The sequence below is a fragment of the Cyprinodon tularosa genome, unplaced genomic scaffold, assembly GCF_016077235.1.
Source record: "Cyprinodon tularosa strain WSP-4 unplaced genomic scaffold, ASM1607723v1 ctg2, whole genome shotgun sequence".
NCBI lineage: Eukaryota > Metazoa > Chordata > Actinopteri > Cyprinodontiformes > Cyprinodontidae > Cyprinodon > Cyprinodon tularosa.
Window position 1 is genome coordinate 987,872 of NW_024038733.1, and position 25,829 is coordinate 1,013,700.

A 25,829-nucleotide genomic window follows, 5' to 3' on the forward strand; every position below is an offset into this window, starting at 1 on the left:
ATGAGGACAAAAAGTAAAACATCTGCAGACAAGTTTACAGAGAAGAACTGAAGGAAGGACATTAGGACATAATAATGCATTAAAGGACTGAAGGGGGCAAGGAGCAAAGGAGAGGCAATATTGTAAGATAGAAAGAAGGACCAAAGAAATAAAGCAAAAAAAAAAAAAAGTGTGGAAATAAATTACAACTTTTGATATTTGGACAGGGATTAAGGTCTTACAAGTAATATTTCCCTCTCCCAATCTTTTCGTTTCCTTATTCATCCATGCATAGAAAATGAATAGGAAGCCTCAATGGCCTTCAGCTCCAGGAGACATTATGTCAGCAATCGACCTATTAGGCATTCAGTACTTCGGAGAAGCCTTTTTGCTCATGTGTGACCAGAATGCAGGCAGAGGGGTAGCAGACTGCAGAGTCATGGTGTGTAGCTAGCCTTCATTTGCAGCAGTAGCAGCAGCTCGGGCTAATCTGCAAAGGCCCAGGCTCATTCAGGACAAAGAAGCACAACGTACCAATTAATACTGATAAGCTGCAACACATCGAGCTGAGAACACACACACACACACACACACACACACACACACACACACACACACACACACACACACACACAAGTCACTGGTGTTAGAGAGATATCTGCATAATCCCTAAATTCTGCATCTGTAGCGATTGTTTGGTGTGGTTAAAGTGAGTAAACTGGATCACCTTGATCTGGAAAAAAAGAAAGAAAAAACCTTTTCTAGTGTTGGAGTGGGGGTGCTATACTAAAGGAAAAGAAGCTAAAGATAGAAAGTGATGAGTCAGACAAGATAAAGGAAAGCACCTGAACAAGAGTACGCCAACATATAATTTGAGCCACTGCAGTCCTAATGCAGCATGTGAACTGTAGCCTCGCCATGCACCATATTCCTTTATTTCCTGATCAATGGCACAAAACGACACTAAGAACAGCAACAGCACACTTCTAAGATGGGTGTTTTCTGTGTCAGTCATTAGCAGGTTACAAGCATGGCTAGACTCTTCAGCAGTGTCCCTCACTCAGTAAATACTGCCCTCACGTGGCGAAGACGTGAAACAAAAAAAGCGTGGGCGTGACAAGTCATGCTGCAATGAACACAAAAAGCTGAAAAATTATTTGGGCTACCTTAAATTTAGTTTTTATTGAATCAATAACAGTAAATTTCAAAAATAAATTTGCATGTAAAATATGAATTAAAGCAGTAGCTTTCAAGCATTAAAATCACCTGTTATAGATAAAAAATAAAATACGAAAATCCCTTGCGGCACCAGCACATACAAGCAAAGAAATTCAATTAAATTAAAAAAAAAGGATGATAAGTTAAAAATATTTAACACATTACATTTGGTGTCAACCCCTTGACCTCTTAAAAAAATCCCTACTCCTCCATTCCTTCATTAGAGATTTTTTGCAACATATTTGTGGTTTTAATCCAAATTTGAAAAAATTCAACTGAACACACAAAGTAGATAGTGATAAAAAAAAAATATATATACAAATGTTTTTCAGTTTTTACATGTGGTAATGCATTTAGCAACAGTGTTTTTCATTCTATGGCTTTAAGGACGGACAGAAGGATGTAAAAAGACTGTTGCATAAAAAACAAAAGCAAAAAACATTCCTTTAAGGCTGTCTGACCATCTTAATCTAAAAGCCTACAAGAAAAAGAAAAAAAATCTGCAAGAAAATGTGTTAAAACATGATAAGACAGCAGTTTAAAAACCTAATGTCGTCACGGTCTGTGGCTCTCGTCTTGGCATTGCCTGATTAACTGCAGCTAATGGCTTCTCCACATGATGCCTGGTTCACACCGACTTCATACCAGCTGGGCCTGAGAAGCAACAGATGCAGCTACCAGGATTTATTGGGCTTCTGCTAACCAAGTTACATCTATAACCACAGCAGGTAGGAATATTTAATATTCTGAAACATCTCCCTGATAAAAAGGCTTATACAAGAAGTGTGATAACCTGAACATAGATTGGAAATGTTCAAGTATGCTGGAATATCAAATATCCAGGTATTTTACATTCTTAGATGTACACTACAGTTTGCATCAGGCTCACCATAAACAAGCAACACCTCCAAATATATACACACAATACAGACTGCTGACAACATGGCGGAAAATATTCACATTCCCAAAAATATGACTCTCAAAAAGAGTTAAATCATGTTTTTTTCACAAACAGAAATGCGTCCAATCATCCTTTTAAACATCCAATAGTTTTATGATTCTTAGACGATCATGGCAGACGACACAAAGCTCTCTCCACGACCGATGTAAGAGCCCCCGTTATAGTCCTGGGGGCCACTGTCTGTACGCATGTAAGGAGGCGGGACATCATGGTTCACAGGGTCATCCCAACCTGAAGGGGCAGAAGAGAAGTAGTGCTCTCCATCGTGTGCTCCAAGATCCCCATCAACGTCATCTTCCTGGTACCCATCGAGGTCCTGCCAATGACAAAGGTAATGTAAGCAAATGAAAAAGAAAAAAAGAAAAAAAGAAAACAACAACCACATCTTATAATGAATGGAAAAAAAATATGTTGTCCATCAAATGACTCAACCCTCGAGATTATAAAGATTAGTGCTTCTAAATACACATGAAGCATAGCTTGGTTACTACTAGATCCCTGGGAATGGAAGTGGTCCCCCACCCTTTAACAACTGCAAAAGACCTACAGAAAGTCTTGGTACCAGAAACCCTGAAGGGATGAAGAAAGCTGAATGTACCCAACTTAATGCCCACAGACTGCAAGTCTGGGTACACGATCAAGACCCTTTGCCCTTAGATCGCTCCTGTTCACTTATAGATGGGTTGAAAGCAGAGGACAAATTGTGTTGTTTGTATTATAGATGACCAAGTAATTTCATTATCATATTTGAAAAAATGAAATAAGCCAGACAGGTTCGACGGTTTCTGTTCTTTGGAGCAATGACTTCAATTCAGAGCTTCTTGGAACTGTGGGTCAGTGGTTTTACACGACAAGAAGGCTACTGATGCATACAATGTAATTCAAATAAATGGATGCTTAATTTTAGAATACAGAAAAACTCACTTTAGATTCTAAATGTGGAAATAGTTAATAGGTAATTTCTACATTTTGAGATGGACAAAAACAGATGGTTAGGGAGCTGTAATATGTATTGTAAGGCCATAAATGAGATATAATCCAACTCTTTTTAGTGAAATGTATTAATACAGAAAAATTACCAAACATTTGAATATCAAGGAAAAGTTATTTCATTTGCATAATTCCTTTCAAAAAGTCAAATTTCACAGATTATAGATTCAGAGCCCACAATCTAAATGATTTCAAGTATTTGTTTATTTTTACATTATCTGTGCTTCAAATAATAAAAATCCAAGAAAACATAAAAAATGTGAATAATGTGAAGAAATCATTATTTACTCTTACTCTTTAGTTTTTGAAAGAAAAAAAATCCCATCAATTCAATCAAAATATGGTATTATAGTGGGTACTTCAGTGGTCTTGAAACTAAACTGTGGAAGTTTATGAATTTAAACAACTTTTCCAAGAAATTTTGTTTGGAAAGCCTCTGTGCATGCCACCATCCCACATTTTTACTCTATATGTATATTTCTACAGATGCAGAGAAAAAACAGGTCTATAAATTTGAACCATGTCATTTATTCTCTTTTTTTAAAACAGAAAAAGTAAAATGCTCATTCAGTAACAGCAAGTCAGAGCTTAAAAATCCTTTAATAGGATGCCCATACAGGGGTCGTGTACAAAACTTTTAAAAGTGGGAAACTTAAAACTAGAAAAAAAAGGAGAAAATAGTACTCAAATACACAAGTCATTTAAGCTCATCCACTGATTCATAGAGTGGCCACTATCATACCCTGTTTACCTCTTGGTGGCGCTATTTACTAAGATTTTAGTAGAACTAATTCAGCCATTTGTGATATCAAAACTTTCTTCCCCATTTAATAAAATATTGTACATTGGTTCACAGTTGATCCCAAAGTCACCTCCCTGCTAAAGGGCAGCAAGCTAAAAAAATTTGCTAAATAAATCATGCTTTGTAGAAGCCTTGGATAATGTCATTAATATTTAATAGAAGCCCACACGAGGCATCTCTGTGTGTTAGAAATAACTCAAAGGTTATCCAGTGATGTCAGAATTAAAGTTGTGTTCATTAAGAAGCAGAAGATGCTCTCACCGTAACGGGCTCTGGGCTTTGGGTGGAGTAATGCATAGGTCTGGTCTCTGCAACATTGGTGTTATTCGACGTCACTGACTGCAAATGTACACAAAACACATTATCCATTACACCTCAAAAACTTAAGTCAATTCACATTAAGATGTTTTTGTCTTTTTAGCTGACACCCCTGCAACAGTGTCTGATGGTGTCTGGCTTTGCAAGCATTTTTCGATGATGCCTCACCCTGGTGGCAGAATTGTTGTTCTTCTTGGGAGGAGGGGGCTTGTACTTGGGAGGACCTCTGAAACAAAAAACACCCAGCTGTCATGTTTAGTGAGTCACAGAAATGTGAGGCACGCTATATGCCATGCCATCTGAGGGGAACAGATTTACAAAGAACAGACATAAAAAAAAGGAGTGAAGTGAAACCGAGTCACCCACGCTCAGTCCGTCAGATACTCACTCTCCGTTGAGTTTGTTGTTTTTGTGTTTGCGGTACATGGCTATGGCTGTTCCAATGATGGCTATGACCAGAATGACCCCAATGATGCCACCGATGATGCTGCCTGTGGTGGGACCCTTCTCTGGGAGACGAGTACCTGGAAAATAGAAAGCAAAGTGTAAAGAAAGAAGACATTTTAAAAGATACATAAAAAAAAAAAAATCACCCTGCTTTTAAAATCTAGTAATGGATTATAAATATAGAGACAAAATGAGTTGTTTTAGCTGAACAGATATTTTTGGGAAAATGGTTTTCTGTAACGCCTTTAATCTTAAGAACAGGGCTCTGTCTGCCCTGTTTATGAAAACTAAAAGGCAAGGCAAGGTTAATTTATTTGTATAGCACAATTCAGTACAAAGACAATGCAAAGTGCTTTACATGATTAAAATATAGGAAAATAAAACAGAATCAAAGCACGTAGGAAAAAAATAAAATAAAAAATGCAGAAACAAAAAAGAATATTAAAAACAGTTGGATTAAAGAAAATAAAAAAGTTGAACTAATGATGTTTCAGTTGAACTGTTTAACTAGAACAGTCGAAGGCAATCCTAAACAAATGTTTTTTTAGTCTTGATTTAAAGGAATTCAGGCTTTCTGCACTTTTACAGTTTTCTGGAAGTTTGTTCCAGATAAGTGGAGCATAGGAACTAAATGCTGCTTCTCCATGTTTAGTTCTGGTTCTAGGTATGCCGAGCAGGCTGGAGCCAGAAGACCTGAGTGGATAAGATAAAATAAAACCTTTATGCAAAATGAAAAACCCCTCATTTATTTGTCGTATTTTCAATAAAACAAGGTGTACTACCATCAGAAGCTGACAGGAGTTAACAGAATATTTTGCAAACCAAATTAACCCAACCTGCAGTACATGAAAAAAGAAACGCCCCTATAGTCATTAGTCCTTTATGTCACCATTGAGGAGTTTTTACCCACTCTGCTTTAAGAATAGTTTTAATTCAGACCCATTAGAGGGGATTTGACCATAAAAATTACTTTTAGATCAAACCACATAATCTCAACTGGATACAAGTCAAGACTTTGACTAGGCTATTTCAAAACCTGCACGGTGCGTTTTGCTTTTAAAAATTCAGAGGCTGGAACTATTTGCATTATCCAAGCTCACAAATTGATAGACGAGTCTTTTCTTTGATGATATTTCTACTAGTGCAGAATCAATTATTTAATCAAGTTGACCATTCTTTTACTTTACTGCATCATAAAATATGTTGTACACCTAAAAACGTCTCTCTGACCAAGCTTAAGAATAACAATCAGCAGTAATAGACAATCAAAATTATTTTGGTCACATTCGTTATCATTTTCTGTTTAAAATAAAAGCCTTCTGCAATAATCCAGTTGGAAAATCTCCTCACTACTGAATATGACAGTCTATGACACAGTTATTGGAGTTATGCAAAAAGGGAAGCAACAGGGAGACACAGCTGCTTGGTAATAGGTGCATGCTGAGTTGCAGTGTGTAAGGCGTCATCAACTTTCTGCATCTAAGCCTTACCGTGTGCAGTGCACGCTACTTACTAAAGTGATCTAAAGCATTTCACCCTGGCCATATTTCCATCAATGTTTTTATGCACATTAAGTACTGTATAGGTAGAGCTTGATGGAGACACCACAATTTGAATTAGTTTTACAAAAAGGTTTTTATGCTTGCTTAAGCTGTTTTTTTTTTCTTTCTTTTTTTGGGAAAAAAAAAGCACTTAAGAGCTGAGTAAACAAATAAATTCTGACGTAGAAAATATTAACCTCACATGACTAATAACAGGACAGCTGATTAGTTATGTGATGACTAATCAGCTGATTGACGGCTAATGTTTCTGGATGGCCTGCAACATCAATAGCACTGGCTAAGATAAATCAAATAAAACTTACCAATTGAAACATATTCATTCAAATTTGGTCCATTACTGATCTGTGGTCTGTGCTTGTTTGCTACTTCAATTTACCATTTATTACAGCTAATCATTACCTAGTTAAATCGCTCCAATGGATGGAACGGAAAAAAATGGTATTGTTTGATCACATTGTATGTCTAGAGTTTTGTGCAGAGGGGACCCTCATGCATAACTGTTTTTCATTAGCAGGACTTAGACCATTAGTGCACAGGATGGCTGCACATTAGAGCAGTAATTGTGATCAATAAAAACAAGTAAGAGCACGTTTGGTGTGTAGGAACCTCACATGTACAGGCGTCAAACTAAACATAAAAGAACACTTCAGGGATCATTTACAGATGAAAATGTGAGCCAGGCCTTTATTTTTTAACACCATTGTCTGACCTTATATTTGCACCTTTGGAGAAATGTGTAAACATTTCCTATAAATAAACTCTTCTAAACCGTGTAGAAAGAGAACCATACTAGAAGAGCGGTGTTAACCTTAAACACATTAAAACCTGAATGGATTTCACTCAAGTTCATGTTTTTTAATGTAGATGAGCCACTACTTTATTCAGCACTGTGCCCTACAAAGAATCAGCTGAAATATTAAAAGGAAGCATGTGATAAAACAATTAAAAGGTGAGAAAAAGAAGGTTAAATGATGAAAAAAGAAAGGCAAACACCAGAACTACACACCGCTTTCTATTTCAATAATCATTTATTGGCTCCCATTATTTGCATGACCTTTTGTGAACTCCACAATGCGAGGTTGGAAGGCACGGATATAACAACCATCACCATTAATGAAATGTCATGTAGCACAAGACACGACGATATCAGACGATACTTCACATCACTATGAGTGGCTTAATAATGTAAGAGAAGAAGAAAAAAAACACTCAGCGACTGAAAAGGGAGAAGAAATGTCTGTGCGGATATGTATAACTTTAGTGCTGAAGTACAGGAGCGGCCTTGATTAGAGTGTCGAGTCACAGGGGTGATTAAAAAGAACCAGAGGAATCATGCAGAGAGTCGACTAATGAACCATGACCACGCTGAGCATCAGCCGCTTTCAGACACACGCACACACCGATGAGGCATGTTTACTGAAGGTGCAGCTCGACTCATTATCCTCAGTATTCCTGGGGGATTATGCTAATGAGGGGGAGGTAAAGGGCAGAGAGGATCTGAGGCTCATCTGATGAGAACAAACTTCTCGTCTTAGTAATTGGAGGGGTCATGATTGAGCGTCGTTAGCCTTCTAATTACAATTCTTTTCCAACAATAGACTACTTTGAACATCTCCTAAAATAATTTCCATTCTTTTGTTCATTCAGAAGCTACTCTAATGATCCTGTCTTCTCAGAGCACTCGTTACCTTTTGCTACATCACCTCCAAGAAAGACCCAGCGGGATCTCTGCAGCACAGAGCAAACCTGTGGGTTTTCCTCCATCTGTTGGGCTTTATAGTCCAATTGATAAAAGCTGAATGCAATGGTTCCTATGCTCAATCAACACATGGCACTTTGAGAGCATTACATTAGGAAAAATACAGTGAGACAAACAATCCTAAAGCTCCTCACAGATTGAATAAAAGTAGTTCTTCTAATACAGCAGACAGAGAAAGTCTGTTGATGGGTTGAACAGAGTTCAATGTGTTTTTTAGAAAGCTTAGACTGCTAATTTAATGTGACAAAAACAAACATTCAAGCTTGTAATTTTCATTGTCTGAGTCGTGAAGTGATGATGCACTTAGTCATAAGAGGCCATCTTTGCTCAGTCAGATCAAATATTTGTGTGTAAAAAGAAGTGCTCCTGTGTAATTCACAGGAGCACTTCTTTTTAACTTCCCTAATATTAAACTTATCAACACATTTGGAAAATGTCAAAACTTTACTGAAATGGGTGGTAAAGTAGCAGGAAATTATATGTTATTAAACTCAGTTCTAACAGTATACAAACATAAGCTAGTTGAAAAATATATTTAGTTGAGATAAAAGCAAAAAATCTGATTTAAATAAACTAAAAAAAAACTATAAGAAAATGAGAAGTAAGAAAATGAAAAAATATATGTTTTTTAAATATGGTATTTTAACGACTGTATAGGAGGCTGGTATGTGCTTAAACAGAGAGACTGGGTTGGTTAAAAAATTGAAAGCTGAAATTGAGATTTTCAATGTTCCAGCCTGAAATGATATTAAGTTGACAGCAGGCTATCCACAGTGTCTCATTTTGTATTTTCTTCTGGTAGGTGAGAATTCAAATTAAAGACAGCGAGAGCAGCTTCTTTCAGCCAGAGCCACGATTCAATGTGCTGGTCTATTCTGATCAAATTTGGAGTTCAAAATTCTGTTTTTTCAAAAAAAAAAGAAAAAACTTCCATTAACTAAATGTTCACTGCAACAGGACAATCATAAAGTTTTGAAAAGTTATCCAAAAATCACTCATCAAATGGTGAAAACTTCTCGCCCAAAGTGATATCAATGAACATATATTATCCATCCATGTTGGCATTTCAAACATATATCTATTCCTGGCAATTCAGTGAAAAAAAGACCATTTCCCTTCCCACCCTCCAAAAAGATAAAGAAATGAGAAGTCACCAAGAAATGCAGACATCTGTTGACTTTCATTTTTCAGGAAATTAGGAAAAGAAACATCTCAGCTAATCCTGCCCCATGTCTGAAGTCAGGACCAATGATTTTTTTTTATTATTACTCTGAAAGACGCTCTGAAAAGTACCAGTTTATAGGATGGTAGGTGAAAAGAATCCATATAAAAATTGCAGCACAGAGCAGCAGCTTGAAGTCACTAACCCTCAATGAATCCAATAAAAAAAATTAATTTAGAAATATTAACTTTTGTAATAACCTTTAAGACTTTTCCAAATAGTTACAGCATGAGCTATATGTTGATTATTAATTCAATTAGCTATTTCCTGATAAGTTCTGTTGGAGATACTACCTCCGCCTAATGCTGGTTTTAAAACGGTTTAACATGTCCAATGCCACATAAAAAAGAAAGGTTGAATTTAATTAAAATGTAATGTTTTAATACCCAAAAGCCTAAGCCTCATTGACTGGTTTTAAAACAGATTTACTTGAGAATTTAAACAACCTGAACACACTAGTTGCTTTAGTTCTAATGATTATCAACTGATAATGGAAAGAGTCAATGAAAGAAAGGCTTTTAATAAGAATGGCAAGAAACAAAATGATAGAGTAAAACTGATTATTAAAATAAATGCATCTATTATAAAACATGCCACTGATAATAGAAAAATTGACTATTGACATACATGTTAAAACATTTAATTCTTTAAAAAATTGTCAAAGTTTCTGAGAAAAACAAACAAAAAAACCAAAAATTAAATGATTGTTTTGTGATTGAAAGCCATCCAGAAGTTAAGGGTGAGAAGTAGAACATTGTTTATGTATGAAGAACTGTAGAGTCTTAAAATCTTATATATACAATCTTTTCATGTTTTAGGTTTAAATATTAGATTAAATAGCCATTGATGCTGCTGGTGTTTAGTGATACCACTTTAGGCCATAAGTTCAAGTCGCTTCTACTGTCATTTAAATCTTTGGGGGCAAAACATTTTTCAAAGTCACTGTCTTAGACTGTCAGATTAAACCACTTTTTTTTTTAAATTCCATCTCGTTTTAATGTAGTGAAAGCTTTTGGTCACATGGTGGTGCTGTGCCTCTTTAAGGCGGCAGCACCTGCTGGCCAAAGGCATTTTAAATACCTGCCTTTTCTCCATACAGCCTTCGTAGCTGCTTCCTCATTACAGCTCTGTCTCTGTTTATCATCAGGCCAACCTTCTCGCTTTCAGCTCCCAGCGTCTTTCTGGAGCGACACTGAAGCCCTCTTCTTTTCTCTGCATCTTATCTCGCCAGCGTCATTATCCAACCATGTCATTTCACTCAGCGGGTTTCAGGTAGAAAGTGATTCCTTCCTTTCTGATTGAAAAAAAAAAATAGCTGAAGGAAATTGGCTCAGTTTAAAGGGCTGAGGTGTGACTGAAAGAAGAGACTGGTGGTAGTGCCCTTTGTGCTGGCCCTGAACACCAGCTAGGTCTTTCTATGATGAAATCTCAGAGGAAGACTTTGTGTGTGCGTGTTTGGTGGATGTGTTTACACCTGTGTAACTCCAGGCCAAGGACAAGACACGCGAGCACAGTTAAGATCCATCCAAACACAGAGTAAACACAACGCATGAACACTCGGCTCTGTATCCCTCCTTCTCGTCACTTGGCTTGATGTATTTACACAAGAACTCTGCAGCTTCGCCTGGTGCCCTTTGCCCTCCAGCCTCTCCCTTCCAGACATGAACACTCAGAGGCACAATCTACATAAATTACAAGAAAACAGAGACAAAAAACAAGTAGACTCAAGGGACCATCCAATTTATCTGAAAGAACAGGAGCCTCGGGGCAAAGGGGGCTGTTTCTTTCCACCAAATCACATACTGTTCCGTTTCTTTCTCTTTTTTTTCTATGAATGGAGAAATGGACCAGAGATCAGATTTAGTTTTAAGTTGGAGTCTGTTCCTGTGAGCAGATCAATGCGAGAACAATCTGGTCTGAAAGGCATCTCTTTCCTCTTCCTGTGTTAAAGCCTTCCCTGCCCGACTGGCCAGTCAACCATGGACCACCACTCTCCCACGGGGCACAGAAGAGGAGGAATATCAGAGCTGGAGGAGGAGTGCCGGGAAAAGGAGATGAGGCTGAATGGTTGGCTGAAGATGTCTGAAATTACTGCAGACCTACTTCAGTGGGATGAAAATACCACCAGAATCTCTTGAGCTTAAGGATGCATGGATGACTCCTGAACACAGCTATATAACAGCATTTTACTTTCCCCATTTTTTTTTACCTATTTTCCTTTCTTTTCTGTTTAAAGGGATGTTTTAGATGAATAACCTTTTCCCTGCAATACAAAATGCATAGTTGCAGTGAGTTTAAATAAAGGTGAAGAAAGCTAGTTTGAGCCATTGTGCAATAGCTAAAACTCTAAATGTTTAGAGCTATGGTTAAAATGACAAACTATTGTGTTCAGGTCATCTGAGATTAGACTGTGGGAGTCCGGGAAAAAAAAAAAATCTCAGACATCCTCCCCTCCATAAACTCATTCCAGGGCATTGTGGGTGGACCTTATGGTTCCCAGGTCAGAGGGATTATATTGCCCTCCTGTCTGTTCTGGGTCTGGTTGAGCGTCTCTTCTCTCAGCAGGACATGCCTGGAAAGCCTCCACAGAAAGCCACCCAGCAGGCATTCATGTCAGGGACCTAAACCACCTACAATGACTCCTTTCAACGTAGAGGAGGAGCAGGTCTACCCTAAACTCGTCCCAAAAGACATACCTCTCCACCCCAAGTCAAAATTTAGGACCCAATCCTAAAGCAATCAGACCTGGGTCATACAGTCAAGGAAGAAGATCACTGATATAACTGCCTGAGAGTTGGATCAATTTTTTTTTTTTTTTTTGCCACAGCCCTTTTTTAATCACATAGGACCTTAGCTGCACCCTTTTACCTTTTACCTATTGCTACACCCTACAAACATCTGTGATCAAGAAACCAACATGGAGACATTTGCTTGTCGCAAAGACCTAAGACCAAGAGGAAAGCCACTCTGCTCCTACTGTTTTTATCCCTTTAGAGCAGTGTTGCCAGAGAAACTGACCCTCATTTCTTTGAATCTTCCTCTATTGAGGGAATGGGGTCTGGTCATGAAACTGCTTTTTCCACAATCCAACAGTATTATCAATGAAGGGTAGCAGTTGTTCCTGTAGCCCAAACACAACCTGGGATCCTCCATTACCTTTTTCAATACAAACGGTTTTCCAGAACTTCATGAAACTAACCCAAATTATTTCTCCATATCGTCTAATCATCTCACCCACAATTGTTTCTGTGTCTACATCCACACTCTATATAAATGGAAAATTAAATCTACCATTAACACGTTTGTAAGAAAGCCATTGTAAAGTTTGTTGTTCTACATTTTCTCTGGTTGTAGCCCTCAACACAAATGTTGTCAGCTTAAAAACTGCAGAAACATTGAGGAAGCGTGGACTAATGGTACTTAGCTGTGTTAAAAGTATGACTGGTGGGAGCATTAGCTCAGATAAAGTTAACAGATTTTAAGCCATGGAAAAAGAGAAATCATTAAGAACATTGATCTTTTTTTAAGATTCAGGAAGTCCCCTATAAAAACCTGAACGAGCCAACTGTGAATCCATGAAGAAGTGATGACGATTACTCATGCTGAGCGTCATTTACCAAAGCAGGCACGAGTTAAATCTGGGAATGACGTCAAACCTCACTAACCATGTTCTAGTTCTAAGGCAGAAGACCAGCGAAAACTGCCAGCTGATGTGCCTAATAAATAGGATAACTGCTATTAGCAATTCACTTTATGCATTTTGAATTTTCAAGCACTGCAGCAATATGTTATCTAATCGGTATGATACTGCAGTACAAATCAGACATGCAAATGAAGAGTTTTTCTGTGCAAGTATTATTAAGTTTGAAGAACAAACAAGCTGAAAAAGACTTTCCCAACTGGAATTCAGAACTTTCTGTTCTTTCAAGCTTGGATATGTTTGCCTTTTGACTTAGAAATGATCAGTTAATGAAATTACATCCTTCAAATAAACCATTCAGTGCAAAATATTTTAATACTTTACCAAATGCTGCTGAACGTATGCATCAAATCAGTTTAGTGGGTTTTGGACAATTTAATATCTAGTAAAGTGACACCATGGATAGATGGATAGAAACCATTATTATCCCATAGGGTTTATAATTTTCAGTTTAAGTGATGGTAAAAGGCTAAAATCAGATAAATTGAGGAGCTTGTCTGACTAGGTGTTAGGATATCTCACTATAAGAGATAAGGAAACTATCCCCAACAACTTCACTGAATCTTCTAATAGAAAGTGATCAGTTATTTTCTAATGAATAGGAAAAGGAGTCTGTTATAGAGCAACTAGAAGTAGGCAAAAGTAGCAGGCAGAAGAGGATCCATTTCAAGAAGAGTCAAACAAATTAGTCTAAACATCAGCATTGTAGGAAGAAAGACATTTCAGAGAGAAGAAGCGAGAGGAGAGAAGAGGAGGCAGCAGGTACAGCCAGGAGAGATGAAGCCTGTGATTAAGAGGCTGGCTTTGGATAAGTACAGTGGGATTTCCCTGCTGCTGCCTTCGACTGGCTGATCACACACTGAGAGGGGATGAAGGAGAAAGCAGAAGACAAAGATCTCACATCCCTCTCTTTTCCACTCAATCCCTTGTTCTCTTTTGCTGCGTGTTTACGCCTCTCCCTGAAGGGATTAAAGTTAAACACGCTGGCCTATCCTCAACTTCACAGCACTGGGCTGCTGGCTTTTACCGCATTTGTTTGCCCTCCTCTCCAACACTCCCATCAACTCCCCCTCCCATCCTTTCTCCGTCTCCCTGTCATCCTGCTCCGTCTCTGGTTCAATTTAGGATTCGTTTGTTTGGCTCCGTAATACGACAGCACAAATCTGCAGCGTCTCTGTCTGCATCTCTTATCTGCTGTGTGCCTAACGAGAGGAGATAAGCCTGTTTTTATTACCCCCACTGACCTGTTCTGCAAATCTAAACAACACACACACAAACACACAAGTTTTTTACAGCACTCAAAAGCTTTTTTTTTTTTTTTTACGATCCCAAAAAAAAGAGAAGGATATATGTGGGGTTGATCTTAGCTTAAAAGATTACAGTATGACTGTCCATTGAAAAAAAAACAAAAAAAAAAAACAATCCCACTGCAGCTGACTGTTAAATTTGTTTCTAATGGGTTTGCTGGAGTTTTTAGAAAGTGACAGCTGACAAAAATATCCAAAGCTTGATGCCGGGTTGGCCACGAGATGCTGATGTTATGGGATTGCCTTCAGTGTATGTCAACCCCCGCCTCTGACCCTGTCGTCCTCCTACAAATCACACCCAAATATGCTTTTTATAAAAACTCAAACATCATACAAATCCATTAAAACCCTGGAGCTATTAATGTGTTTGATCAGAAAAAAAATCTAATATTTAAGATTTTAATTTCTATGTTGCTTTTTAAATTCAATTCTTTGGTAAGAAGCATCAAAAGAAACATAAGACCTTTTTAAAAGTTTGAGCTAAATGTCATTTTGAAACAAACCAGTTTCGACAGTAATTTGAGCTGAAACTCTGGTTGCAAAACCAACACAAAGCACAGAATAACACAAGGGTATCATGGTCCCAGCAGAGTGCCAGGAGATGAGATTAGAACCAAATGATTAGATGGCCTCTGAAAGAGATTAAGATAAAGAACAGTGTGCATAATCTCGTTGCTCACTAACAGAAAATAGAGATCCTGGCCTTTAGATTGTGGGGGTAACTGTAAAAAACACGCACAGCTCATCCATCTGTTGGGGCATTATAATGGCTCCTCTTTAATAAAAACACTTGTTACTCGAAGCCTCTGAAACCTTCTTGACTTTTTTTTTTATTACATCTTAAACAAACTGCTTAACGGGTAAAGGAAAAAAACAACAACATTACTTTGCCAACCCACTTTAAAATTCTCAATTCGATTCAGGTCTGGACTTTGATTTGGACATTTGGTCTCAAATTTAGCTGCACTATATGTTGCATCACCATCAATATATCTGGTCTGCATTATAGAGCAATAACAAATAACCTCCTTTGATGTAATTCCTGATAGAATCTCTTTACAGGCTGCATTCTTAGCAGAAGAGAATTAGTAAAATGTAGGTTAATAGTGATTTAGTGGCATTTATGCGAGGCAAGTTTTAATCTTAAATCCAAAATTAAAACAGTCAGACCTTATTCCATCTATATCTTGCATTTGCCTTCCTCTTTCTTTTCAACATTAAGCTTAATCAGGTCCACTCATCATGAAGCTGCCACTTTTATTACCAGATCTCTGCAGCTTCTGTTGAGTTATGAACATTTGGCCTATACTGTTAATAAAGCTCTCTTTTTGTGACAGTTTGGGTGAAAGTCCATGTCTTGGCGATCTTCTCAAACAAACCTCTGAAACCATTACACAACAGCTGGATTTATTATTGAAGCAAAGGGTACTTCCACTCATCGGATAATTTCTGAGTGCAACTGTATTTTATTTAGAAGTACTGCAGTAAATCAGGAGAACCAAGCATGTTTTCAACTATTCATGCTACTAAACGTAAACAGCTAGCAGCAGAGTACCAGCAGAAAGAAAACACTGACTGTGTCACATAGCTAAACAAAAATACTGAAACCAGAAGGTACAGAAGTTCCTTTGGATCCGCTGTTAAGTCTAGACTCAGAAATTTGACAGTTCAATATTTCTTGGTCGTAATTTCAAGCACTTAACTTAAAACTGTTCATAATTTACAAAATATTGTTAATTTGGGATCACTGATGTCCAGGTGTAAACCAAAAAGCGTTTTGCAAGCTTTTAGTTTTTCTGGCATTCATTATTGTTACGGATATTTAACCCAGTTTCACTAACATACTCTGCTGTGTCATGTCTATTCCACTGATTACTGTATGACATATTTGTACCAACAGATTTTTAATCATTTTGATGTTTACGTTTGATGTATTTTTGTAAAATCTTTTGTAATTTCTTTTCAAGTGAGAGGAGCTATGCTAATAAAACTTCTTGTAAAATGAGAACAGTTAAAAACCCTAAAGGCAATGAATATAATTGCAAGGTAATACAAGAGAAGCATTGACTAATGATGAGAAAGGGAAGACCAAGATCAGAAAAAAAGGAGAAAGAAATTCTGCTGGCTTAATGATACAAGAGAGCTGGCTTGAGTCTACCCTGCAGCCTCTAAACACAAGCACACTCTTAAATTATTCACCATTAATGCAGGAGCTGCAGCTACCTCTCACTCTAATTCTAAAACCCTCAACCGCAACTGTCATTTACTATTCCCTGCACCCACTACACCATTATAATTCATTTTAGCTCTAAACAAATCAGATCAAATTGATTGTGGTTATTTGGGCAAACACGACCGGCAGAATGGCCCTTGGAGGACACGGCGAGGCGATCTGACAGAAGTAAAAACCTGATGGACTCTGATTCTCTGTGTGTGCGAGAGAGACAGATGGCTTAGTAAGGGTCTTTGGTCAGGGGAAATCAGAAAGGCTGGTCCTTTCTAATCTTACGTGATCCTAGAGATCAACATTGTTCATTTCAACTGTCTGAGGATTAAATTAACATCCCTGACTCGGAGTGTGCACCGTCTTGTGTAAGTGCACATGTGCGTTTTGGCATTTTAAAAAGGTCTGTGGTTGATACTGTGTGAACTTGGTGTGTGTTGCTGCTCTTCCTTTCTCTTTCTCTGGGGAGACAGTGTGTTCCCTGCCACAGTGCATCAAAGCACACTCATTTGCCTTGGGAGAAGGCAGGAACTCTCCTCTTCCCCCCCACCATCTCTGTATGCCTCCATCATTCCCCTCTCCATCTTCTACTCTTTCCTTCCCCTTTCTGACAAGGTCGTTGTACCCCCCTCCTTGCTGTCTTCTTTGTCAATATTTACAGTCCACTTTACACTGGCAAGAAGGTGGTCGGCTGCAGCCAGCAGAGAAAAGCAGGGGTGCATTAGCCAAATGTGGTTGTCCACTCAGAACATGAATAATCTGTTGTACTACAAACACTCTGTTTCTCTGCAAACACATGTACCGTCACAGAGGGGCGTCAGGCAACCGCACACAAAGTACTTTACACAAGAGTAAAAAAAGCACAGGTCAGTTTGTCATTACAGCTATACGAACACATTATGTTTTCTAAACATTTTAGCACTCCGGTGCATAAAAAAGTAATTAGGGAGAGCAGTAACATATCCAACAGGAACATAATACAAGTGAAACTCAACGTGTGGAGGTCTCATTTAGCATCAGTCTATAATTATGAGCTCTGACATTTTACTGTACAATAAATTCTTTGCTTAACTTTGTTGCAATAATTGCCATTCAACATGCAAATCTTTCAACAGGAAACATCAACACATCAATATTTGGACAAATTAAAGTTCCTTTAACAAACAAAGAGGCTAGGAAAATCACCTGTGCGTCCTACTATTATTAGACCTTTTTATTTATTGTTAAGTGTAATGAAGAACAATCACAAATATTACCCTTTTAGCTCTAATAATAAGAGTAGGAGTAAGTAATTTCTTCTTCAGTTCACTCCTGCAGGCTTGGGATCAGCTTCTAGGCCAAATCCTGACAGATGGTGAGGAGGTTCATTCTTGGAATCTGCTCATCAACTCACTACATTAAATATAACTGACAACATTATCATATTGGGGTGAGATCTGAATTACTATCAGACCATGAATTCTAATTATTTGTGTTTTGAGCTGCGTTCATCTATTTCACCTTTGAATTCTGACACGGTGCTCAAGCTAGAAAAAAGGAAGATCATTAAATTAACTCCTATTGATGGGAGCTTTTCCTCAATGACCACTTTTTTTTTTTTAAATACGTGCATTGAATTAGGATGACTCCGATCCTCTATTCTCCAACATTTTTTTTCAGATGACCCAAACAAACTGGATTCATCAGATTTAGTAAAAATCTCCCCGTTGGCCAGGCTCCACTAGATGCAGTTTGGTTCTGACTGAGAAGGAGACTCCCCTGGTCCTGGTTGGAATCCATTAGTAGTCCTAAAACTTTACAGCAACTTAAATCCCTAAACTTTTACTTTTGAAAGTGCTGTGGAGCTTATAATTATACACCAGATCTTTCAACTAACTGAAATTCATTCTTACTTTTATACCTTGAGGTGCAAAGCATTCACTGTTGGATCTGCTTTAAACTGATGATTTTGATGCAGATCAAATCTGCCTTTAATTAGGATAAGCATTCCTAATACAATCCTTATAAGCTTAAACTCTTAAAGTGTTACATTTTACCACACTTAGGAGTCAATGCAGTATTTTGTAAAAGAGAGAAATCCATATGCCTTTAGACTAACTTGTTGCTTTTCAGGCTTCTTAAATGCAGTGCATCCTGTGTGCTACAGAAATGAGATTAGCACAGACCTCGGGAAGCACAGGACATGTTTCCTACAGACAACAAGGGCAGCCTAGGTGTAATACTTCCCTAAATGTTCTTTAAAAGGTTAGACATATCGCATTAGGTTCCTGATGATCTAGATAATTATATTAGGTGCAATAAGTTAGTTGTTTCCCTCGACATTTTACATGCAAAGCAATGACACCTGCATGTTTTTCTTTGATAAATCAACTGTCATGGAAAGAAAGTTAAACCCTTGTTTTCTTGAGTTTCTTGTTCTAAAGTTATATTATCTGAACAATACAATGAAAGGACAAAACAGAACAAGGTCTAATAACGTTAACTATATATATTTGCACTATATATATATAAAAAAAACGTTGGTTAAAGATTTTATCAAAACAAAAGCAAACCTTGAAATTTGATGACTTTGACCTATTCCACCTTCACCATTTCAATGAGTATATATAGAAAAAGCAATATTTCATTATTGAAAACAAACTGTCATATCTTAATAAATCTCTTTTTAATAAAGACAGCAGGTTGTTCTGCACAGGAAATCCAAACAATGTGGATTGTTGCACAAGAAAAGGAAAAAAGCATGTCTCTGCAAGTACATAGCTCTATATTAGATAGAAAGAAGCCTGGGTTGGGTTTCAAATAAACTCAAGCAGCATTTCAATTCTGAAGGCGTTACAGCTGTTAGAGTAGAAGACTTTAGGGGTCATAACAATCCCAAACAATGTTTAGGGAGCCAACAGGAGGCAAGTTTACACTCAAGTGTGTCTTTTCACTTAGCTTTGGTTTAAAGGTAATAATCTCAACCACCCACCGGAACTACAAGACAAATTATCTGCCCTAAATGTTCATTTTACATAAGATATGTATCAACCTAATGTTTTAACTACATTTTTTAGTAGTTTTGTACTTTATCAGGGTCGTTGACACTTCTGGCAGCATGAAGCCATACCTAACATTACAGAGGTCACAAAGAGAGACTTCCCCAGGAGAGTGCAGCAATATCTGAAACTGCGGAACTGAGGAAAGTCCAGGAAACAGGCAGTTACACTGGGAGAGCTGGACAGGCTATCAGAATCAGAAATACTTTAATAATCCCAGAGGGAAATTACTTTTGTTATCAGACCTCCTTAACCCATCAGCACATATCAACCGTAATCTGCTCCTTTGTGCCAGAAGGAACAGAAAGATTACTGCCAGAGGCATGCAAAGTGACTTCAAGCTGGACACCAAACCATTAGAAATGGATTCCATGGGGGTTGCCTGAGGGCCAAGTTCCCCCCTGAAGGTGTTTGAACACCATGCCGCTATGGAGCCTAACTGGCATTTACCAAAGAAACTCAGAACCGGCAGCTCTGGCAGTGGCGCCATGTTCTGTTTACAGATTCACTCTAGTTTAATATGACAGACATGAGAAGGACTGGAGAAGCTGCTGCGAAGGTTATGTTGCAACCCTGGTCAGCAAGAATGGTTTAATGATGGTTCAGTGTTGGTAGACCGATGCAAGGACACACAGACTTTTAAATGATTAATGATGATGCAGGCTCCCGTTAGGTATTTTTCATCAAAAATCCTCAAACCCATTGTTGGACCCTTTCCTGCTGCAGGGTTCTTAGTCCATCCTGGTGCAAGATAATGCCCCGCCTCATGTGGCAAGAATATGGAGGCAGTTCCAGGAGGAAGAATTGATGAGATTGACTGGCCTCCACAACCTCCTGAACTAAATCCAATAGAACAACTGTGGGACATCATGTTTAGGTCAGTGATACCCTGCTCAGGATTAGAGTGGAAACACTGCAGGTAACCATCTGCCATCTTATAAGAGGCGTGCCACCATTTCATCTGGTAAGCATACAAGCATGTAGGGGACATAAAAATAACTGAATACCTTTTTTGTTTGCTGTTATTACATTTCAGCAAATTCCACTTGCCTACCATATCAGTTTTTTTCAGCTTCAGTTTCTCACAGACTTCAATAAATCATCACCAGTAATATTACCATAACATATCAGTATGAATTTACAGCATATTGATTTTTTCCCCTCCCTGACTGAGATCTGATGTATTTCTAAAGTGTTTTAATTTTTTAGAGCAGCGTATTAAAGCAGGATGCTGCATTGTATCATAATAACATAAATGAACTGGAAATCCATTAATTTGAGGAGCTGGTGATTCGTTTTCATTGAGCAGAATCTGTGGGAGCCACAGTCTGATTTGAACACATCTTCAAACAGCCTTGTTCAGGGCCAGAGCAATTATCCTGTTTTATGTAACGGCCATGTAGAGGTACATCACTCGGCACACACAGGTTTCATTGTAGGTCTCTCCAAAAGCACACAGATGAATTTTGATTAGCACCCCTTGATATCACTCCACAGAAAATGAAATGAAATGAAGTGAGGTGCCATTTGCATTTTCACATTTGTCCGTCTGTCTGTGATGCCAGACGGACGCCGATTTATGTCAGCAATGAGGAAAAAAATGATCTATTATATTCCAATGTGGTAAATTTGTGAATTATGAAAAATATCACACTCACTTTTAGATCCTGATAGAATTTTTGAATAAAATTCATTCCAGAGAACCAAAGAGATTTCTTTTTTCTTTGCAGTCTTGCTGCGAGTGAAGCTCGATCTGTCAATCTGAACTGTATACATGACTCTGTGTGGAGTCTCTGGAGAGCTCTAATGAAGAGAAAGGAAAGCAACACACGTGCAAACTGCTTGAAGCCAAAACCCTTCCCAGACAGAAGCAGAAACTTCAAATCATCACCTGCTGGCAGCAATTTACACCTGTCCATGATTTACATAGATGAATCATCACAAGTATTATTTCCACATTAATGGCAAAACATTTTCCTCAACGTGTCAATTTGTTTTCATTTTTTATTTACAGCTCTCTTTTGTTCATTATTTACAGCTGCAACAGTGCTAATCACCACAACACTTAGAAATATAAAACTAGAAAGTGCTTCCTGAGGGGGGAGAGAACAAATCTCCCTACCTCACTATATAACATCGTGTTGAATCACGTTTTAAATTAAATATACCTTATTGCTCTTTGTTAAAAACAAATACACTCCATGTCAGGAGCAGCACTGCTAGATATTTTTATCTACCATTATAATTATCTCTGCTTGCATAAACAAACACCTAACCACAACGGTGCCCAAGGACAACATTGTTACCACTCACAACCAAGTAGTTCACACTGTAATTGAGTTATTTACAATATTCTGTTTATACTAATGTGTCCGCTTACATCTTTTATTGCTCTGTAGTTCAGGCTTCAGCAATTACACAGCGAGTGCTGGGGATGCAGTCAATACAACTGTGGCTGACCATGTATTCTTATAAAAAAAACAACTAAAACCTAAACTAGAAAAAGAAACTTTGCAAATAAAAGTATATGAGAATATATGCCTCTAACAAATAAGAGAAGAATACCAGAATTGTGTTATTTTTTTTTTAAAGTTTGGGTAAGCATGAAAAAAAGTACAAATCCTGCATGAAAACATTTGCTCCTGATTTTATTATAGTTCCGTTTCCATTTTCATCCATCCTTCAACTTATTCATTCATCCATTGATCCATCCACCCACCCAAATGTAATAAAATGTCAGCTTTTTTCCATAAAATCTGGAATATTTGAACTAATTTAAACTAACTTCCAGCCGGTAATCCTCTCACCCTGAACAAATACCGTAACCTACTGTAAATGTTGCAATTTGAGAATATCCAACAACCTATTTTAGCACAACGGCCCCTCAGGTCCTCTATCAATCTTCTCAGCTTGCTTTTCCTTTACTCCCCGCCCACCCCTCCTGCTTCTGCCACTGTCACTGCGGCCTTGAGGCCAGGCAGTCAGGAGCAGATGGTATGTTTACCTGCCCTGCTAACCGCCGATAACCTCTGGGTAAAAGCAACTCTCACCTCTTTGCCCACCACTCTGCAGTCTCCGACATACACTAGAAAAAAATAACCACCCTTCCTCCATTTCTTTCTCCTAGCATGAAGAGTTAGTTCGTTCCCTCCTTTCAACTCTCACCGACTCGTGAGAGTGCTCGTCATGTCGCCCTCCCACCAAGTCGCTCACAAAGCCTGCCAGAAAAGAAACGAGGCACAGAGGACGAGAGAGATGGAGAAGGAGGGAAAGGAGTGTCAAACATATAGGGAGGAACAGAGAGAACTGACAGAATAGGAGAATGTGATGAGGTCTGAAAGCCAGAGGAATCCAAAGATATGCAGCAAAAGAGAAATGGCAAAGTGCCTGAATATAACTCTTTTGATTGCATATATGACTAATTATACATGTGTGGAATTATCTGCGTTTTTCTTTGAAAACATCCATTTCCCCTCTAGCTTTGTTTGTGTTTGTACCTGCTGCACTGTTGACCTCAAACTAGGCAGACAAAAAGAGCCTCACACAGAGTCCTGAGAGCGCCATCGCCGTAATAGGCCCCATCTCTCCCTCAAATGGCCTCTCATCAGCCGCTGATTAATGACACACAGAGTCGTAATGGCCCTGCGCACTCTCCACATTCATTTACTCTCCTCTTCATCCAACACCCCTGGAGAGAAACCACAACAATGCGAGCTGTCGAGACACCCGAAAACTGCGCTCTCGCTGAGCCCGAATTCAAACGCTCATTAAGGAAGACATTTTCCTCTATTGCCATTTAGTTATGCAGGGCCACTGGGAGCCGGATGTGGACACAATAGCAAACAGCGGAGATGGGAAGGTGGAGAAGAAAGAATTTATAGGTTCAATTTATCTGTGTGGATACAAGGAATGGTTTCATTATTGTTTAAATGTGTTTGATTGGCTGGCTGTCATGGAGTGCTGGTGATTCATGCTTTGGATTCCCATAACGTTGCAGGAAAACAACTTGCCTCCAAGAAAATCTAAACATTATTTGCTTTGGAAAAGAACAAAAATGTTGCAGCTCTTGATTTCTGCGAATGCTTTGTTTCTTTGTGCTCTGTTTGGTCATCCATGTGCATCTGTCAACAAGCACTACAGTGTTGCAGTACCTACTTCCCCTGCATTGTTTGCACTGCCTTGCTCAAGTACGTTAGACAAGATTTTAAATTTTGGGAAATAATAAAAAAAACCTGAAAGGCAAGGCAGAAATTTGCATTCCTGTCCATTAATTATTTGTTTAACCATCTATTTCGGCAATTAAAGATGCAACTGACTCATTTGCACAACTAAAGGCTGGAACAGTTTTTTTTTTAAACATAGTAAGTGTAATCAAACTGGATTTATGCATTGGATTTAAGCCTGAACTTTCACCAGGTTGTTCCAAAAAATGCATTTTAGCTTGATCTAACAAGATTAGGAACAATTGATGAGATGTATTCTATATAGCTCTGAGTTTAGGATCATTAGTATCGTTTAAATGGGACAGTTTTGTCACAGCTGAAGAAAAGTATTAAACTCGGCATAAGCCAGATTGATACGTGTAGCTTATTTTTAAATTCCATACAGTATGATTCTGATAAGGCTCTGGGGGAAAGTATTTGCAAAAGAATCACCAAGTGGAACCTGCCTCCATATTGAGCTTTAGCCAATCACAGCAGCAGTGGCAGTTTTTAATCATCACATTCTCAACATTGTTAACTGACAAATCAAACCCTTACCAAATCGGGTTGGGAGGAATGTGTAACATCTTTCCCATTCACAAATGCAAAATTGCATTGTTTCGCTCTTCCAAAAAGAAAGTAGTTATTTCAGCTGAAACCAGCCATGTTTTTTTCTTAGCCTTCCACCTCTGGTTGACGCGTTGACATCATACAGTCACTGCATTTCATTGGTCCAAAACATTTCTGTATAAAGGCTACTGCATCTCTTTTTTTCTGGCAAGATTTATTTACATTTGAAAATCCTCAAACCTCAGCATAATTCATCTTGTTTGCAAGTAAAATGTATCCCCACAGCATGAAACTATCACTGCCGTATTTCACAGCGAGTATGGTGTGTTAGAGCAGTGTTTCGTAGAAACACCAAAAAATGCTGTTTAGCCTACATCTCATGTGACCAAAGGAACTTCTTTCATATTTACCATTTTTAAAGGAGATTCCAGTTTTTCCTTACTTGCTCTCACAGTTAAGAGTTAAGCATTTTTGGTAGGTTTAAAATTGTGCCATCAGATGATTAAATGTTGTACCTACTGCAGGTTTTAAACTTCTCCAGAACTTTCTAACTGACTTGTCTGCTGTGTTCCTTGGTCTTCATGATGTTCATCACTACTGTCCTCCAACAAACTTCTTAGGTCTTCTCAGAACAGGTGGGTTTGGACTGTATTTTTGTTGCATATTCTATTTTTTACCAACAAGTGGTTCTGTTGGCGGCTGGCTTTTATTTTCTCTTCCTGAAACAGCTAAACTGTTGTTCTTTAATTCTTCCTCTTTAACTTTAAGCATAACAACATTTTGAAGGGTAGTACATGCAAATAAAGACAAAAATGTTGAGCATGGATGCTTTCGGTGGGTTTCCATTTACAGACTTGTACAAGAAAAAGTACAACTGAATCAATATGCAGTGATGCACTTCAAATGCATGAGCAGAGATGCAAATATTCATAGACATGCTGTAAGCCTTTACAAGTCAGGAATAAAAGACTGATTTGCTCTATATACGTCAAATAACATTACATTGAGTAACTGCCATTAAAACTCCCTGCAACATCAATAATGAATAACTCTATATTACCATGCATTGAAGGCAATACCACTGATCTCATTGTTCCAAACTAAAAGTGGCTGCAGGCATACGTTCACTAATGGAAATGCTCTTTCATGCACCATTCATCTCATTGTTCAGACACAACCAAACTCAATCTCTTCCTTCTCTTGTTCCCAGGCTGCTCAAATGCTCCTGCACTTCTCCTCCTTGTCTGTTTATCACCGTGTGTGTGCATGCTGTTCCCCATCGTCACAATTTATGCTCTATGTCTGAGCATGTTTGTGTGGGGTAATCAAAAGTGTTTCAGCGAAGGACACTTAGCAGCGGATCGGGGCCCAAATTCAAGCCAGCATGAAAGACAACATGACAGAAACACTTGCTGTTGGACCTGAAGAGGCTCAGTGTGACACAGACTGCAGGGAGAGCATTCAAACTAAGGTTTGCATGCACATACACACTGCTTTACACACACTTTGGCATGCCTTTGAACCCTGAAT

At 38.2% G+C, this 25,829-nt stretch overlaps 1 protein-coding gene across 1 annotated transcript in view; it reads right to left on the reverse strand.

Moving 5' to 3' along the window:
* Positions 1 to 2,209: 2,209 nt before the first annotated feature.
* Positions 2,210 to 25,829, reverse strand: part of si:ch73-22o12.1 (nectin-2) — a 121,222-nt gene continuing 97,602 nt past the window's right edge. Inside the window, exons 7-10 of the mRNA XM_038284182.1 lie at positions 4,657 to 4,792; positions 4,437 to 4,494; positions 4,212 to 4,289; positions 2,210 to 2,474 (exon numbers count right to left, since the gene is read on the reverse strand). Coding sequence (XP_038140110.1) covers positions 2,259 to 2,474; positions 4,212 to 4,289; positions 4,437 to 4,494; positions 4,657 to 4,792 — 488 coding nt within the window. The 3' untranslated portion in view covers positions 2,210 to 2,258. The remainder of the gene's footprint in view (positions 2,475 to 4,211; positions 4,290 to 4,436; positions 4,495 to 4,656; positions 4,793 to 25,829) is intronic.